The sequence below is a fragment of the Vigna unguiculata genome, chromosome 1 (genome assembly GCF_037176805.1).
Source record: "Vigna unguiculata cultivar grain cowpea cultivar isolate G323 ecotype 2 chromosome 1, ASM3717680v1, whole genome shotgun sequence".
NCBI classification, from domain to species: Eukaryota; Viridiplantae; Streptophyta; class Magnoliopsida; order Fabales; family Fabaceae; genus Vigna; species Vigna unguiculata.
Window position 1 is genome coordinate 31,582,854 of NC_140792.1, and position 17,678 is coordinate 31,600,531.

At 24.6% G+C, this 17,678-nt stretch overlaps 1 protein-coding gene across 1 annotated transcript; it reads right to left on the bottom strand.

The window, feature by feature from the left end:
- Positions 1 to 10,682: 10,682 nt before the first annotated feature.
- On the bottom strand, positions 10,683 to 15,131 carry LOC114194415 (protein NRT1/ PTR FAMILY 3.1-like). The gene is made up of 4 exons (XM_028084610.2): positions 14,876 to 15,131; positions 12,631 to 12,848; positions 11,864 to 12,423; positions 10,683 to 11,770 (listed from the first exon to the last, which is right to left on the bottom strand). Exons 1-4 carry the CDS (start codon positions 14,982 to 14,984, stop codon positions 10,828 to 10,830), a joined length of 1,830 nt encoding a protein of 609 aa, XP_027940411.1. The 5' UTR covers positions 14,985 to 15,131; the 3' UTR covers positions 10,683 to 10,827.
- Positions 15,132 to 17,678: the final 2,547 nt, after the last annotated feature.

Genomic DNA, 17,678 nt, shown 5'->3' on the forward strand with positions numbered 1-17,678 from the left:
CTTGTAGATTATCTTTCATTACTTGTGACGAGTGGAAGGGTTTTGCAGATTATCTTCCATTACTTTATTGATATTTTGTTCTTCAAAGTTTCTTATTTCAAAAAATTAATGATTTGTTGATTAAGATGGACAACGAGTATTCTAAGATCAGAACCTGTTGTCGTCATTTCCCCTTTGTGTTTGATGACCAGAAGGGTGCTGAGGTTCAGGGTTTTGTTTTGTGATCTGAGGTTGTTGTTTAGGAAGTTTGGTTTGGCTGGGTGTGTTGAAGAGAAGGGGAATGGTGTGGATGATTGGGTTAGGTTGTGTAGGAAGATAAGGTTGTTTTATGATTTGAATGCAGGGAAAAACACATGGGAGTTAATTAGAGGGAACAATAGTGTTGGTGTAGGTGTTGTTGTTAAGCATGGGGGAGAGGAGTTGATTCAAGAGTATTTTTGTAGGCTTGGTGCGAAGAAAGAGGATGTGGCACGATTGATTGTTAATCGACCGAAATTGTTGGATTTTGATTTGAAGATGGGGATGGTAAATGTGTTGAAGTTGTTGAAACACTTTGCTTCCTATATTTTGGTTTAGAGTTTAAGACAACAGACCATTCAATATTGTTGGAGAACTTGTGAAAGTGGTTTATTTGCTTTGCAATGATTATGACAAATTAAGAATGGTCTGCAAATTTTGTTATATGGTTTCTTCATTTCCAAAGACCTCTTCTAACTTTTGAGATTAATCATAAATATTATGAACAATTATTTATATTTCTTCTAGGGGATTATATTAGAGGTAGATTGATCATTTGTATTTATTTGTACTTTTTAGAATTACTTTATTAATTTGATATTTTGAATTGAATTCATTTTTCATCTTTTTCATTCTAAAATTTTATATATGATTAACTGTTCAGAAAGTATCAAGTGCAAGGTAAAAAACTAGAGTTTGAGTGCCATACTAGATAATTGAGAAGATGCACCAATATGCATGATAATACTTTATTACATTCTATATGGTAAAAAGAATGAGGTTTTGTTTTTTGTTCAAATTTTAGGAGGTATACAAATAAAAGTTGTGTCTCCCTTTTCGCTTTGACTTTATCGGGATAAGCCTTAAACTTAATACTATTTATTCCACATTTATAAACAATACTCATGTTTACAGCAGTTAATTAATAAGATTTTATTATTTATACTAATACTAAATTTAGTAATTAATTGTGCTCATATGTAAAACATAGATTGATTTATAAAATTAAATTGATTTATACAATCAATCATAATTATTTTTTAAATCTTTCCATTAACAGACTAATTAATTCTATTAATTGTTTTTAATTTTTAATTATGAGTGAATTTTTTTATTCCATACGTTTTGAAATCTTTTAAATTTATACATTTATAATTAATAATTGCATGATTAATTTCTAAAAATTAATTATCAATTAGTTTATTTTATTAATAATTTCAAATTTCTTTAATTGTGAATGAAGTTATAATCGGTAATTAATAATATTATTATAATTACTATTATCGGTAATCAATAATATTATTATAATTACTATTGCTTTTGTTATTATTATTTGAATCAATAAATATGTTTTATTTTAAATTATTTCTTTAATTATTACTCAAAAATCTTAATCAATATTTATTAAATATATTTATTACATTTCACTATTTTCATTTACAATGTTAGTTTTAATATTACTTTATTTTTATAAATACGGTATAGATAAACTATTTTAATCATAGTTATTAGTTGATTATGAAAAAAAAAATTGAGAATCAATCCACGTCGTCTTTCTTAATTTATAATCTATTTATTAATAATTATTATTCATTTTAATACTTTTTCTTGATTATTAATGTTACTTTTACTATTATTGTTTGTTATCATAAATATAATCAATTGTTATATTTAATTTTAGTTTATTTCTTTATTTATCAATTTATTAATGCTATAATTTTAACACTCAATGAAGATTGAATTTATATTTATTGAAAATTAATAAATTTATTACACTTTATTATTTTCATATTTAGAATGTTAGTAAAAAAAAAAAATCTTAAATTTGATTCAACAGGTGCTAAATAAATATCATTAAGTCTCTGTTTTATTTCTGTTGTAATTGTGTGACATTAAAACAGTAAAGCTTTATCTTTAAAATCTTTATAACAAATATTTATCCATTACATTTATTTAAAGAAATTAATATTCAAATAATATTATTATTTTCTAATTAATTTGTCACTAAATAATAAATACCCATAATTAATGTTTTAGGTTTTTTATAATCAAACTTTTTTTTAAAATATTATTTTATAACTATATATAATTATAAACTTAAATATAAATTAAAAACAAAAAACAAAAAAAAAAACATCGAACTCCCGCACATCTAACTTTTTATTTTATGTTATTTGACTAATTCTTTTTAATTATTATTATAAACTCAATTTAAATATGGTGTTGTATTTATTTTGTATCAAATCTGTAATGCACAGTACACTTACATTAATAATGATCATGAATATGTTTTTTATTTTAATATAATATATATAACATATATTTTATTTTAATATATTATCTATAATTCTAGACTATTCTATTATTATTATTATTTTAATTAATATTATTAATATTAATGAATATGTAATATTGTTATTTTTAATTATTATTATTTCTTATATTATTATTATTTTTACGGGATCCATAATACATTTTATATATATATATATATATATATATATATATATATATATATATATATATATATATATATTACTTTTGATTATAATATTTAGCTTCACAATTTTTATGATTGTATAAATTATTTATATATTTTATATTAATAATTACACAATTAATTTGTAAAGATTTTTTATCAATTAATTTATTTTATTAATTATTTTTAATTTGCCTATTTTATTAATTATAAAACTAATAAAACAAAATCATAACATACAATAACAGCAGTTAATGTAACAAGATTTTATTTTTTATACTAATAATACATTTATAATTAATTGTGCTCATATGTAAAACATAGGATTGATTTATACAATCAAATTGATTTATACAATCAATCATGATTATTTTTTAAATCTTTTCATTAGCCGATTAATTAATTCTATTAATTGTTTTTAAATTTTAATTATGAGTTAATTACTTTTATTCAATACGTTTTGAAATCTTTTAAATTTGTACATTTATAATTAATAATAGCATGATTAATTTCTAAAATATTTTATCAATTAGTTTATTTTATTAATAATTTTAAATTTCTTTAATTATGAACGAAGTTTTAATCGGTAATTAATAATACTATTATAATTACTATTGTTTTTTTTAATTATTTTAATCAATAAATATATTTTATTTTAAATTATTTCTTTAATTATTACTCAACAAATCTTAATCAATATTTATTAAATATATTTATTACATTTCACTATTTTCATTTACGATGTTAGTTTTAATATTACTTTATTTTTATAAATACCGTGTAGATGAACTATTTTAATCATAGTTATTAATTGATTATGGAAAAAAAAATTCAAGAATCGATTCACGACGTCTTTCTTAATTTATAATCTATTTATCAATAATTAATATTCATTTTAATACTTTTTCTCGATTTTAATGTTACTTTTACTATTACTGTTTGTTATTATAAATATAATCAATTGTTATATTTTATTTTAATTTATTTCTTTATTTATCAATTTATTAATGCTATAATTTTAACACTCAATGAAGATTGAATTTATATTTATTGAAAATTAGTAAATTCATTACACTTTATTATTTTCATATTTAGAATGTTAGTGGAAAAAAAAAAACTATTTTCAATGATTGGACTTGGTTGAGTGCACAATTACGTGATTAACCTTAAATTTGATTCAACAGGTGCTAAATAAATATACCATAAGTCCCTGTTTTATCTATGTTGTAATTGTGTGACATTAAACATAATAAAGCTTTATCTTTAAAATCTTTGTAATAAATATTTATCCATTACATTTATTTAAAGAAATTAATATTCAAATAATATTATTATTTTTTAATTAATTTGTCACTAAATAATAAATACCCATAATTAATGTTTTAGGTTTTTTATCATCAAACTCTCTTTTAAAATATTATTTTATAACTATATATAATTATAAACTTAAATATAAATTAAAAAGAAAAAACAAAAGAAACATCGACTCTCCATGTACATCTAACTTTTCTCTAAATTTCATTTGGCCAATTCTTTTTAATTAGTGTTATAAACTCAATTCAAATCTTTTGTTGTATTTATTTTGTATCCCTACATTTTATTTTAATAATGACCATAAATATGTATTTTATTTTAATATAATATATAATATATAATTACAATTTTTAATTATAAATTTTAATCATACAAAAATGTTATTTTACTATACATAATTAATAATATATTAATATTATTAGTGCTAAAGTGATTAGTATTTAATGAATATTTAACAATATTACTATTATTCTACTATTACTATTGTTATTATTATTATTTTGTACGAGATATATAATTCTAGACTATTCTATTATTATTATTATTATTTTAATTAATATTATTAGTATTAATGAATATTTAGTATTGTTATTTTGCATTATTATTATTGTTTTGGATCCATAATACATCATATATATATATATATATATATATATATATATATATATATATATATATATATATATATATATTATAATAATTTATATTTAGTTTCACATTTTTTATAATTTCATATCACCAATTCACTTTAAATATTATAACCAAAACCAAATATTGTTATTGTAAAACATACTATAACCCTAAACATTCTTTTGTAATACTAAGATATTAAATTTGTTTTTTTTCGAAATAATAAATTCACTTTTTATCCTTCATGATAAGTTATAAGATGGAAATGTGAATTCCATGGATATTAATGTCTAATTTCTCATAAATTATGAAATATAATACAATAACATTTTTTATAATTAAAAAAATACTTATAACAATAACAATATTATCAATAATATATATATATATATATATTAATATTTTTATGAAACTAGTTCCATCGTTTTTAAGTTTATGCATTATCCTTGATATATACTTTTTAGATCACTCATCATCTTTGATTTTTCAGACTAATATTCAAATTTCTAATTTATAAATAATAACAATCAACATATCATTAGTTAATTGACCAGAGAAATTTTTTTATGACCATTTGCACAGGATTTAAATATAAAGGAGTTAACTTTAATTTATCTAATCTAATCATAAAATATTATATAGTTATATAAAGTATACTTTTAAAAATAATTTCATAAGTTAAGACATATAACTAAATTACAAATTATATACATGTAAGTGTGCGCACAACTAACATTAATTATTTAATTATATATTAGTAAGAAAAAATATCATATTATTTATAATTATATTAACTTTCTTAATATAATTTAAAAAAATAATAATAACCCTAAACACATGAGTATGTTTCAATACCAACCACTACTTTTTATTATTAGTTTGTATTACATTAGTATTATTATTAACATTATTATTAAAAAAATTATTATTATTCTGAAATAAATATTATTTATTACTAAGAATACTTGTGATTAGTTATTTAATTATTTTTATACGGTTATTCTTTTTCACATAATCCATAATATTATTATTATTTAAATAATTTGAATTATTATTATTATTATCAATGTTAATATTAGTATTAATAAATATTCAGTATTATTATTACTTTTATTATTAATATTAATGTTATTAATAATATTACTATTATTTTGTATTAGTATTATAATAATTATCATTATCATTATTGTGATCGTTATTCTTCTCATTATCATATTGTTAAGAATTTTTAAAATATCTTATGTTTATATTTTATATTGAAAAGTGTAAACTCCACTTCAACTTTTTATATGGTTTAATTACCATCAATCAATTTTATAATTTAAAGCAAATAAATGTACATCTAAATATTATCAAATTATTTATTTGGATACTATATATAATTATACATCATTATAATATTTAAATATAACAATAATTAAATCAATATTGAATTAACGGCTTTCGATCCAATGCATTTTCATATTATATACAAACAAACTTATTTTTCCAGGATGAAAACAAGGTAACGAATTTTGTAATTATTTAGTGCACAATCTTTTTGATACAATCATGAAGTTGTCTTTTCCTTTCTCACCTAGGGTTAAACTTTTTCTTTGAATGCAAACAAATCCCCCAAACAGTTTTTTTTCCAATTAAAACATCATTTTCCATCTATCACTTTCAATGTTTGTAATTTTGTATTCCAATATATTAAAAAAAAACAATTCCTCACTTTTGCAACTATATTTAAACTTTTAATTATCATATCCCTCCAAAGATTATAATAACCAATAATCATGTGACATTTAATACATAAATATCACAATAATAATATTATTTGTAACCAATTTATTTATTAGTAAGCAATTAAAAAACATAATATTTTATTATTCCATCTAACAAAATATCTATTATTATTTGTAAGAAATTTTAGAGTAATTTATTAAAAAATATAATATATTTTTATTCCAAATAATTAACAAAATATCTAAAGTGATTTGTAATCAATTTTAAATTACTTTATTAAAAATTATAACGACAAATATTAAAGTAACATTTATCCATCATAATTCTAATAATATATAACTCTAATATTCATTATTATTATTATTCGTGTAAACAATAATATTGTATAATAATATATATAAAATAATTATTTACTTTGAATATAAATAATATTTTTTTATTTTACAAATATAAAATTAAAAGAAAAAGAAAAAAATACACCCCGTGTGTACGCCCGATTATAGCACTAGTTTTCATTAAAGCACATGTCCTAATGATAAATGTGTATGGTATGTATCGTGGTTTATTTAATTATATTCTTTTTTTTTATTTGTTTTTAATTTTTAATTTTTTATAAAATGTGTCAAATTAAAGTTTTGTCATCTGCGGTTTTTTTTATCTTTTTCAAATTTTTAAATTTTTAAATTTTTAATTTTTTTAATTTGAAAAAAAAATAAAATTGTCAAATTATGATAATGGCACGTGTCAATTATTTATGCAAAAAATCTTAATTTTGATTTATGTTATTCATATTAATTTTAGTTCTAATTTCCTTTTGCATCGTATTTCTTTTTAATTTGGTCACCTCGTGGTTTTCAATTTTAATTTTTAACTTTTTTTTCTTAAAAAATAACTTACATGTGTCAAATTAAGTTTGGTCAACTGTGAGTTTGTTGATCTTTTTTAAAAAAAATATTTTTTTTAATTTAAAAATAAATTGTCAAATGTTAAAATATGGTTACGTCACGGATAAATTGTTTATATGAAAAAATTTAATTTGATGTTTGTATTATATTTGTTATTTTGTCTCAATTTAGTCCTATTTTTTTTTAAACCGGAGTAATCTCACCATTCTAACTTGAGACAAAGTTTACTTTTATATAAATATTATAATGATATTTTTATTATAATTTTTTTTAACCAAATTAAGTTTATTTAAATTTAAATTTTGCATTGAACTTTATTTAAAATTTGTTTTAATAATTTCTAGACAACTTTATAAATTTAAATGTAAAATTTTTGAACAATTTTATAACAATTACAAACACTTAAATTTTACATGTGAAATTTGTAATTGTTTTAAAATTTTACATTTGAATTTATAAAGTTTTCTAAAAATTATTAAATCAATTTTAAATAAAGTTCAATGCAAAATTAAATTTAAATAAATTTAATTTGGTTAAAATTTAAAAATATCATTATAATATTTATATAAAAGTTAAATTTGGTCTTAATTTGGAAGGGATGAAATTACTCCGGTTTAAACAAAAAATTAAGACTAAATCAAGATATGTCGCAGTTTTTTTTTTTTAAAAAATAAATTAAAAAAATCAAAAATTAAAAAATTAAAAAAAGTATAAAAAAAACTACAAGTTGACATGTTGCAGAATTCTAATTTGACACGTGTCAATTATTTTTTTAAGAAAAAAAAGTAAAAAAATAAATAAATCACGTGTTAATACGTGATACACAGTTAACGTCGTTAGTGGTGCCCGAACAGAAATAACCAAATCAAAACAAATTTTAAAAAATAGGACTCAATTCTTAAAATTTGATGATCCAATTGAGATTTTTGAAAGAAAACGAAGACCTTCTGAGAGATTAAACTTTTTTATTTATAATTTGATTATATGATATGATTATTGTTGTCTACAAAGATGATAATATGTATTAAAGATAAAAAAAATTGTATTCAAATATCCATAAGTAAAATTTATAATGGATATCTTTATTTAATATGTACATGTAGCGGGTATTTAATTATTCTCTTGCTAATGAGATAAGTATGAATATCATTGTATCTAATTTGCGATTATTTGTGCCTTTAATAATTATTGATGAACTTGATTTAATTTTTTTTCTTTAATATACAATTTTATTTGAACTATACTTTAAAATTAATTTGTTGGAAACGGGTATTCTATGTCTGAATAAGTTGTTGTGAGGTTACATGATACTTTGGATGTTAAGTTGTTAGAGTTGGATAAAATTCATATAGATGACAAGAATGTTGATATGATGACTAAGGTACTACCAAGCATATTCACCGAGCCACCCGAGAAAAATTATGATTCTTGCTTCGTGTATCATTGGAGCAGGCTGAAACTTTAACATAAGGTTTGTAGCACATGATTCTCCATCTTGACACTTGGATTGTGAATTGAAGGTTTGTGATTAGAGAAATCAGTTTCGCACTATGACTCTATTTTCGATTTCTCTTTTTTGATTATTCATATTTGAGAGTATTATTGTTTTGATGTATTGGCTAATTATAGATAATTGTTTGTGCTTTTTTATTTAACTCTTTTATAACCATATTTGATCTTATAGAACTTGATTGACTCACTTGTGTTGTGTTTGTGGATTTTTACTTTTCATATTAAGAGGATTTTCACACATTAAAAGTATTAGTGTTCTATTGTTGTCATTTTTAATTATTATTGTTTTTTATAGATTCTTGTAAGTTTGAAAAAATTCTTTTCGTTGCATATTTTGATATTTTTGGTTGTTTTGTTTTGCTTCTCATCAATTTCATTGCATACCTTTCATCTTTTATTCTTCTTTGATGTGTTTTCCTTAAATAGTTCAACAATTATAATATTTACTAGTAGATTTTTTTAAATGGTCTATTCAAAATATGAAAATAAATATATTTCCATAATGGTTATTCAAGAATCATTTTAATAAAACATGGTGACAATTATGTAATTAAATTAAACTCTCTAATGATAATTGGCTAAGAATTATCGTTGAATGACCAAAATTGACATTTAAATGAAATAAATTCTCACTAAAAACTAAATCGTAAATTAATATATTAATACATTTTATATTATATTTTGGAGAAAATTAAACAAATAAAAAAAGAAAAAAGTTCAGAGTCGACATTACTTGAAAACCAAAACAAACGAATAAGTTCGGGGAACAACTCATCAGTGAAAAAGATCGCTTAAGTACCATTTTCACATAATTGATAATTGATGAATGTCACCACGAATGTTAGTTCAACACTCTTTGAACATACTTTTTATCCTCGTTTGAGTTCCATAGCAACACTCAAACGATGAACATAAAGGTTATTTTGAATTTATAGCAAAATACCTTCTCATTCAAACTCAACTAACAATCACACTTCATAGCTAAGCATCCAATATTCAAGCAGGGCCTTGGATTTTAACATTGAACAGAAATTGGCATGAAATTTTTTTTAAAACATGCAATTTTTCTTGCTTTAATTAATTTGCAAACGGTAATAAATAAATAAATAATAAGTAGAGGTGTAATAAAATTGTCAAGAATTTGGTAAAAAAAAATTGTTAAAAATATTGGTGATAATTTCTTGTAAATTATTATTCATAGGAAAAAATTTATAAGTATTTCTCAGAAAAAAAAATTCCAAAATAAATCTCCAAGTTTTTCTAATAGAGACCTTTGTGAATTAGGTTCATGCTTTTGCTTCCTGCACCTCCATGATACTACTTGCACCTCTACACAACGCGACTTGTTCTAGAAATCGCGTTTTGAAAAATATCTTATATGTTTCAAAAAAAAACTTGTTCTGAAAATTCAATTGTGAAAAGTATCTCATATTCTAAAAAACTTATTTGGAAAAACTTATTCTCAAAAGTATCTCATATATTTCGAAAAGTTTATTGTTTTGGAAACCTGATTTTGAAAATATTGTTTTGCAAAACTCTGGAATAGGTAATCCAATATATCATGAAGGGTAGAATCGTTATTTAAAACTCATGTAAGTGAAGGTAGTAATTATGGGGGTGGAGGAAGTAAAAGCCTTATGTTCAAGAGGTTGTTTATTGAGCCCTTAGTGAGCCATATGACACAGATTGTAATAAGATCATATTATGTTAACGTTTTTAAATAGAGTTTAAGAGACAAATATCTTTTACATTCATTTGATAGTAATAATACTCGCCATTTTTCGCTTTCTTTTCTCTTAGAAATATAAAAATTCACTTTTTTTATAACTATTTTACCATTATAACGTGTTATCAAATAAATGTAAAATGTGTTAAAGTATCATTAACAGTAGCTCAGTTAGATAAGTTGAACAAAACATAGAACACAAGACATGTTGCAGTCTACGCTTACATCATTTGATGAGGAAAAGAACATGGAGTTCTTCAACAACACTAAGAACTAATATCAACAAGCCTATCAATTCATTCATCTTTCGTAACTCCCCTCTTCTCTTCCTCCCCACCATCTTTCAAAATGTGCGATGATACATGTTCATTGGCTTCTTCCAAATCTTCTTCCTTGTTCCTTTCTGTAGTTTCTTCCACGGGCTTGTAAGTGTAAAACCTAGCACATATCAAATAATAAACAAGATTTACAACTTGAATCCCACTAACAAGAAAGTAATAGTAGTCCAATCCACCCCTGTTAAGGTTCCTATCCGGAAGCCAGTTCCTCTCATTGCCAGTATACTTATGCACCAATGAAACCAGCAATGTGCCTAAGTAGTTCCCAATGGCTGTGGTTATGCAGTACAGTGCTGTAGCACTGCTACGCATGCTTTCAGGTGACTGCTCAAACAGAAATTCTAAATGCCCCACAGACATGAAAATTTCAGCCACCCCATGAAGAAAATACTGAGGTACCAACCAGAACACACTTATAGGAATAATGGCTTTTGGATCATCCAAGAGGTTAAATTTAGCAGCAGCTGATTTCCTTTTCATTTCAATCAGAGCTGCAACCACAGTGGCTATGATGTTGATGACGAAGCCTATTCCCATTCTTTGTAGGCTAGTGATTCCAGAAGGATTCCCTGTGAACCTACGGGCAAAGGGGACAAAAACACGTTCGTATAAAACAACTCCCGACATCATGGTCAGCACACTGAAAATGGACATACTGGCCGGTGAGATTTCGAAAGAGGGAGAGAGGTGGCGGTCCATTGAACGAGCTTGTAGGATCACAAAGCTGTGAAGATGTGATGAAGAAGTTATCAGCAGAATTCCAGATGCCCATATTGGAAGCATTCTGATGATAGATTTTAGCTCCTCAACTCTGTGGACAGTGACCAACTTCCATAAGTCTGGTGTTGCAGATGAATCTCTGGCTTCTTCCTCTGTAACAATTGCAGCCTTGTCCAACCATCTGCAAATCCAAGAATAGCCAACACGACATCATTATTATTCATGTTTTTTTAAGGATTTGGTTTGAGTAAAGAATGGTAAGTATCTGACTCACTTATATTGATCAGAGTGTAGAAGCATGCCTTCCAGAGCAATAGGAGCATCGAGTTCCCAATTGTGGTACAAAAACTTGGGATCTTCTGGTAAAGTCTGGTTCCTTTTCTTTACAGCTGCTGCGATTACCTGGGCCAAACGAACCAAAGGGCTTCCTTCTGGTTTGACGGTCTTATAGAGTGGTGAACCCAACACAAAGGCAATGATGGAGATCATCATAGCAATGCTTGGAATTCCAAGGCCCCAACCCCATCCCATGTTGTCTTGAATGTAAACCACAATTGTCAAGGCACTTAGAGAAGCAAATCCCATGCTGAAAAAGTACCAGTTGAAGAGGTTCCATTTCCTTGATGCAACACCGGTTTTGGTCATGTCGAACTGGTCTGCTGAAAAGGGAACAACACAGGGTCTGATGCCACCTGATCCAACAGATGTGAGGAGGAGAGAGATGTAGAGTATCCATAGCTGCGAGGATGTGGCTTCTTGGCAGTTCACTTGTGTAGGACATGGTGGAGGTCGAAAATGTGGCAGTATAGCTGATACAGTGATGCTGAGCAATCCCTGTAGCAAGAACAATAGTTCAGGGTGTACTCAAATGAAAGATGCTGATAATTGAAATCAGTTGTTTGAATCTTGAAAGTGTTGTGACTTTCAAGTTTGAGAGTTTGAAATAAGTGTTTGATATTTTTTTGAATTAGGTTAGGAGTAGAGTAATGAAATGAGAGTTGATTAAGATTAGATTATAGGGGAAAGGAAAGGGTAAGAAACCAGTTCATAAATGAGAGAAGCAACAGTAATGGTCCAAAAGCGTCCAGCAAAGGAATCTGCTATAATGGCACCAATGAGAGGGGTGAAGCTAGATGTTCCACCAAAGTTTGTCAAAGTGTTTGAGGCAGCCACCAATGGCATGTTCAGCTCTTGGGTCAAGTAACTTATCAGGTTACCATGAAAACCAGCACTTGCAAATCTGTCACACACTTCGTTTGCTGCATCATTCGTATCAAATTTGTGTTAAGAATATTTGGGTTTTGGACACTGCACCATAGTTTTTTTGCTTTTTTCTTTTCACTTGTTAGCTTCTGAAAGTATGATCTTCAAGAGGTGTTTAATAAGTCTAGCTTTACCCGAAAAAAGAAGTAAATGTGTTGTTTATTAGTTCAAACTTTGCTATTAATAAGTCTCTTCATGAAAAGTTAAAGAAGAAAGATGCTTCAAATGCTAAAGAAAGATGAAAACTTACTTGTTCAAGTGTTTACTATATCAATATATTTTTCATCTGGTTTTTAGTTTAAAAACTATTTTTTATATATATATATATATTTTTTACAAAATTACTAATTGCACAAGTCATCGCGGTAAAATGATATATGAGATAATTAATGATGTCGAGAAAATAATTTCTTTTCTAAATTAATACAAATTTTTAGACAAATTAGCCTAATCGGGAAAACAACTTCATATTCTTAAAAAAATTGTTTTCTTTTAAACCCTTGTAATTAAATATTTCATGATACAACTTTTGACCGTTCTTATAAGAAGTCTTTGAAAGATGTGTCTTGCTCATTTTTATAACATTAAATATATTTTATAAAATTGCCCTCGAGTGAATACATATGAATTAATTAATTATGTAAGATGATTTCGAGCAAAGAATGTTTAGTCCGTGTTTATCTTATAAAAAACTGTGGTAGAATTAATTTAAGTAATAACAAAAGTTTCTAAAATTTTAATAACATTATTTTTTACCAGAAACAGTGTTTATTAGAAAAATATAAGTATTTATAACAATATATTAAAAAAATGTAAATATTTAGTATAAATTACTTAAATATAATATAATATAGCTAATTTCATTTAGAATGAAATAAGAATTTCAGTATGCTATTTATAAGATCACTACTCCAGATATTCTAACTGTAGATTAAGAAAATTAGATTTTAATAATTTTAAGAATATAAAAAAAGATCATACAAAGCATTAAACGATTTAATATCATGAATCACTGTTGTAGTTGGTAATAAACTTTAATATTCTGAAATATTAATCATTATCTTTAACAAAGGAACATCTCGGGTCTACTAAAACCCTTAATATCATCAAATAAATAAATTAAAATTTACCTAAAATATAATAGTATAACATCAAAGCTTAAATCGTGAATAAGTTAAAAAGTGTCTGCCTCTCAATTATATTGTATTAAACACGTTAGGATTTAAATAAAAAAATTAAATTAAGCTATTTTTAATTGAAATTAAAAATATATATTGTAAATTTCAAAACAACTAGTATAAGTCGAGGTTAATTTTTCTATAAAAAAAAACCCAAATTTTCTGTTCTAGTGCACGTGAAAACCGTTTGGTTCCGTGGGTTCAGTAAAAGTGCTTGAGTATTTCAAAGGAAAATAAAAATCTTTCTCTGATTAATTAAGTGAAAACTACTCTTTCTTCCTCTCTCTCTATTTATATATATATATATATATATATATATATATATATATATATATATATATATTTTGTTATTATAAAATTAAGTTAACAATACTCGACACACTCTAGTTTAAAAGAAATGAAAGGTATATGAAAAAAAAAATTATTTGAATAGAAATTCTCCTACGTTTAAACTCGACCGTCGCTGCTCATTTTTTTTCGTCTAACCACCAAAACTGAGCTATTTGTAAGAATTATTATATCAAGAAAATAATGATAATGAAAAGAAGAAATTAACCACATTACTCTTTTTTTTTTTATTTTGTAAAAAATTAATAATATTTTCTGGTTAATGAGTTTGAACAAATTCATGAAAACCGAAAGTTAAGAAAAGGTAAAACCATTTGATGACTAATTAGTAATTTTTATAAAAGTAAAATAATTTTAACAAAATATAAATTTTATATTTTTAAAAGAAAAAAAAGGATAAATATGAAAAATGTTAGTGAAAGAAGGTGTAATGTCAAAAATAACAGTAAAAAAAAAAGACAGAAAAAAATGAAGGAGAAAGAAGAAGTGGAACTGACCAAGGATGAAAGGTAACGTTCTGATGCCTCCTCGTCGATGTTGGGTAGTCTTGGCTTCTTTCTGAGCACCGATTTCCTCACTGTTCTTGGCGCTCTTCTCTATCTCCATTTTTTCTTCTTCTCACTTCACTCCAGTTACTCACTGTGTATTGTAGTGTACCCAGTCATGTGGGTCTTGTCTTCTCTTCTGTCTCTCTATATATAGATTTGTGAAAGATGAACACTTCACTCTCGTGGGGTCCTATCAATATAAACTACATTTCTCTCTATTTTATCTTAAGATTACTTTACCAAAAATGTTTGGGTGAATTATGTATTTGGATACGCCAAAAGTACTGTGATATTCCCTCACCACTTGTAATTTATTATTGCACAAAATGTTTCTGACCCATTTTCAAGTTATGCTTGTTGCGCCATGTAATTTTCTGATATTAAATTCTAGCACATAGTTTGCTTCAGGAAGTGGAAACCTAGGATCGGAGCTATAAAACCCCAAAGAAAATACCACAAATGAAAAAGTAAACAAAAGAACATTTTATGGACTTTAAAGATTTGCATATAAATTTATAGGTGATCACAGTTTATACAAAATTATGTGTAGTGAATATTTTATTCTATTTTTATATCTAATTGGTTATGTTAAAAAAAAATGTAAAGGTATGATCCAGCGTAATATTTTATTGATGTTTTTGTTTTTCATTATAATAGAATAAATAATTGAAACAAAACATATTAAAATAATAAATTCAGTAAAATTAATTAATTAGGATTTTGATATTTGTGAATAAATTTATTTTATTTTATTTTTGTTTTAAATTATATATTTTTCATTTATTAAGATTTTATAATATTTTTTATTTTATTTTAAAATTTATTTTAACTCAATTTATATTTTCTTAAATTATTTTTTCTTTAAATTCTCTTACAAAATTATGGACATAGGTAAATATAAATAATCAACTTTTATTTTATAATGGAATACTCAGTTTTTAACTAAACAAATTATTTAATAAAAAAGTAGATGTTTAAAACTTTCTTAATGTTATAAAATAAAGCGTGTAATAGAGAGAAGAGAGAAGAATAGACAATAAAAGGAAGAATATAGAATGAGAGAATAGAGAGCAATTTCTCTCTATTATTATTGATAGGAAGAGTTTTATTTATAGATACAACATGTAATCCATAAAAGAAACAAATCAACTTAATTTAATACAAATATTTACGTAAAGATAATAATGAATCATATGAGTATCAATCATATGAGTAAATGTATCAAATTAATGGACAATAATTAATTCATAACACTCCCCATTGAGTGTGTGTCCATTGATAAAAGAATGTACCTTATTAAAACCTTATCAGGAAAGACCCTTTGGGATAAAAACCTAATGAAGGAAAAAGAGTACAACATTTTGTATTCTTTAATACAATATTGTTCATCACATATTCTATTTCTCTCCCTCATGTAAACTTACATCATTAAGGTGACAGAGTCCGAACTTGTGAATCATTTGCTCAAAAGTTCTTCTTGGCAAAAACTTCATAAATAGACTTGCCATATTTTCACATGAATGAATTTTTGGATATCTATATCGTTCTTTCAATTGAACAATACACTATTGTCTTCATATATGATTGTTGATTCCATCTTTGTCGGGGATAGGCACAAGTTTCTTGCACATGTTGAATTATAGACCTTAGCCAAACATATTCACAACTTTCCTCGTAATTCTGTATGATTAGACAATGTTGCTACTATGATTTGTTTCATATACCTTCATGAAACCATTGTGCTACCATATGTGAACAAACATCTTGTTTATGATCAACCATTATGACATTGTGAGAATATGTAAAATAACATGTATATACATAACCCATTTGTCTGAATCTGAATAATTTGGATGGAATAAGCTCATATTCATAGTACCCTTAAAGTAAAGAAGTATATGTTTTACTCCAAACCATTTTCTTTTTGTAGTTGAAGAACTATATTTTGCTTAACAAATTTACAGCAAATGCAATATTAGATAGAGTATAATTAACAAGATACATTAGTGTTTCTATGACAATAAGATATGGTGCTTCTAGGCCAAGAAGATCTTCATCATTTTCTTGAGTTCTAAGAAGAGACTTTATCAACATCTAACAACCTCACAACTATTGGAGTGCATAATGGACATGACTTGTCCATTTAGAACATTTTAAGCACCTTAATTATATAAGCTTCTTGACGTATAAAAACACCTTTATTTAAATACTCAATTTCTAATTTCAAATAAGACTTTGCCCTTCAAAGATCATTCATCTCAAATTATTTTTTTGAGTAATCAATTGCCTTTGTGAGCTCATTAGGAGTTCCAACGATGTTTATGTCATCTACATAAACAATAATTATGGCAAATTCATTTTTGGATCTTTTCATATAAATACAAGAACAATTAGGATCATTTCTATATCCTTATTTTAATAAGTACTCAATAAGACGGTTATGTCACACACGTTCTGATTGCTTTAATCAATAAAAGAGCATGTTCAATTTTATTGAATAACCCTCTTTAGAATTGGTCTTGTTGAGCAAATAAAATCCTTAGGGATTTTCATATAAATATGATTCTCATTCTCAAAAGAACCGTACAAATAAGTTGTAACATCATCCATTAGATGTAAATGCAAACCTTGTTGTGCAACTAGGATAATTGAATATTGCAATGTGGTTGCATTTAATACTAGTGAATATGTTTTTTTCACAAATCAATACAAGGTTTTGTGAACAACCTTGAGCAACCAATTGTGCTTTGTA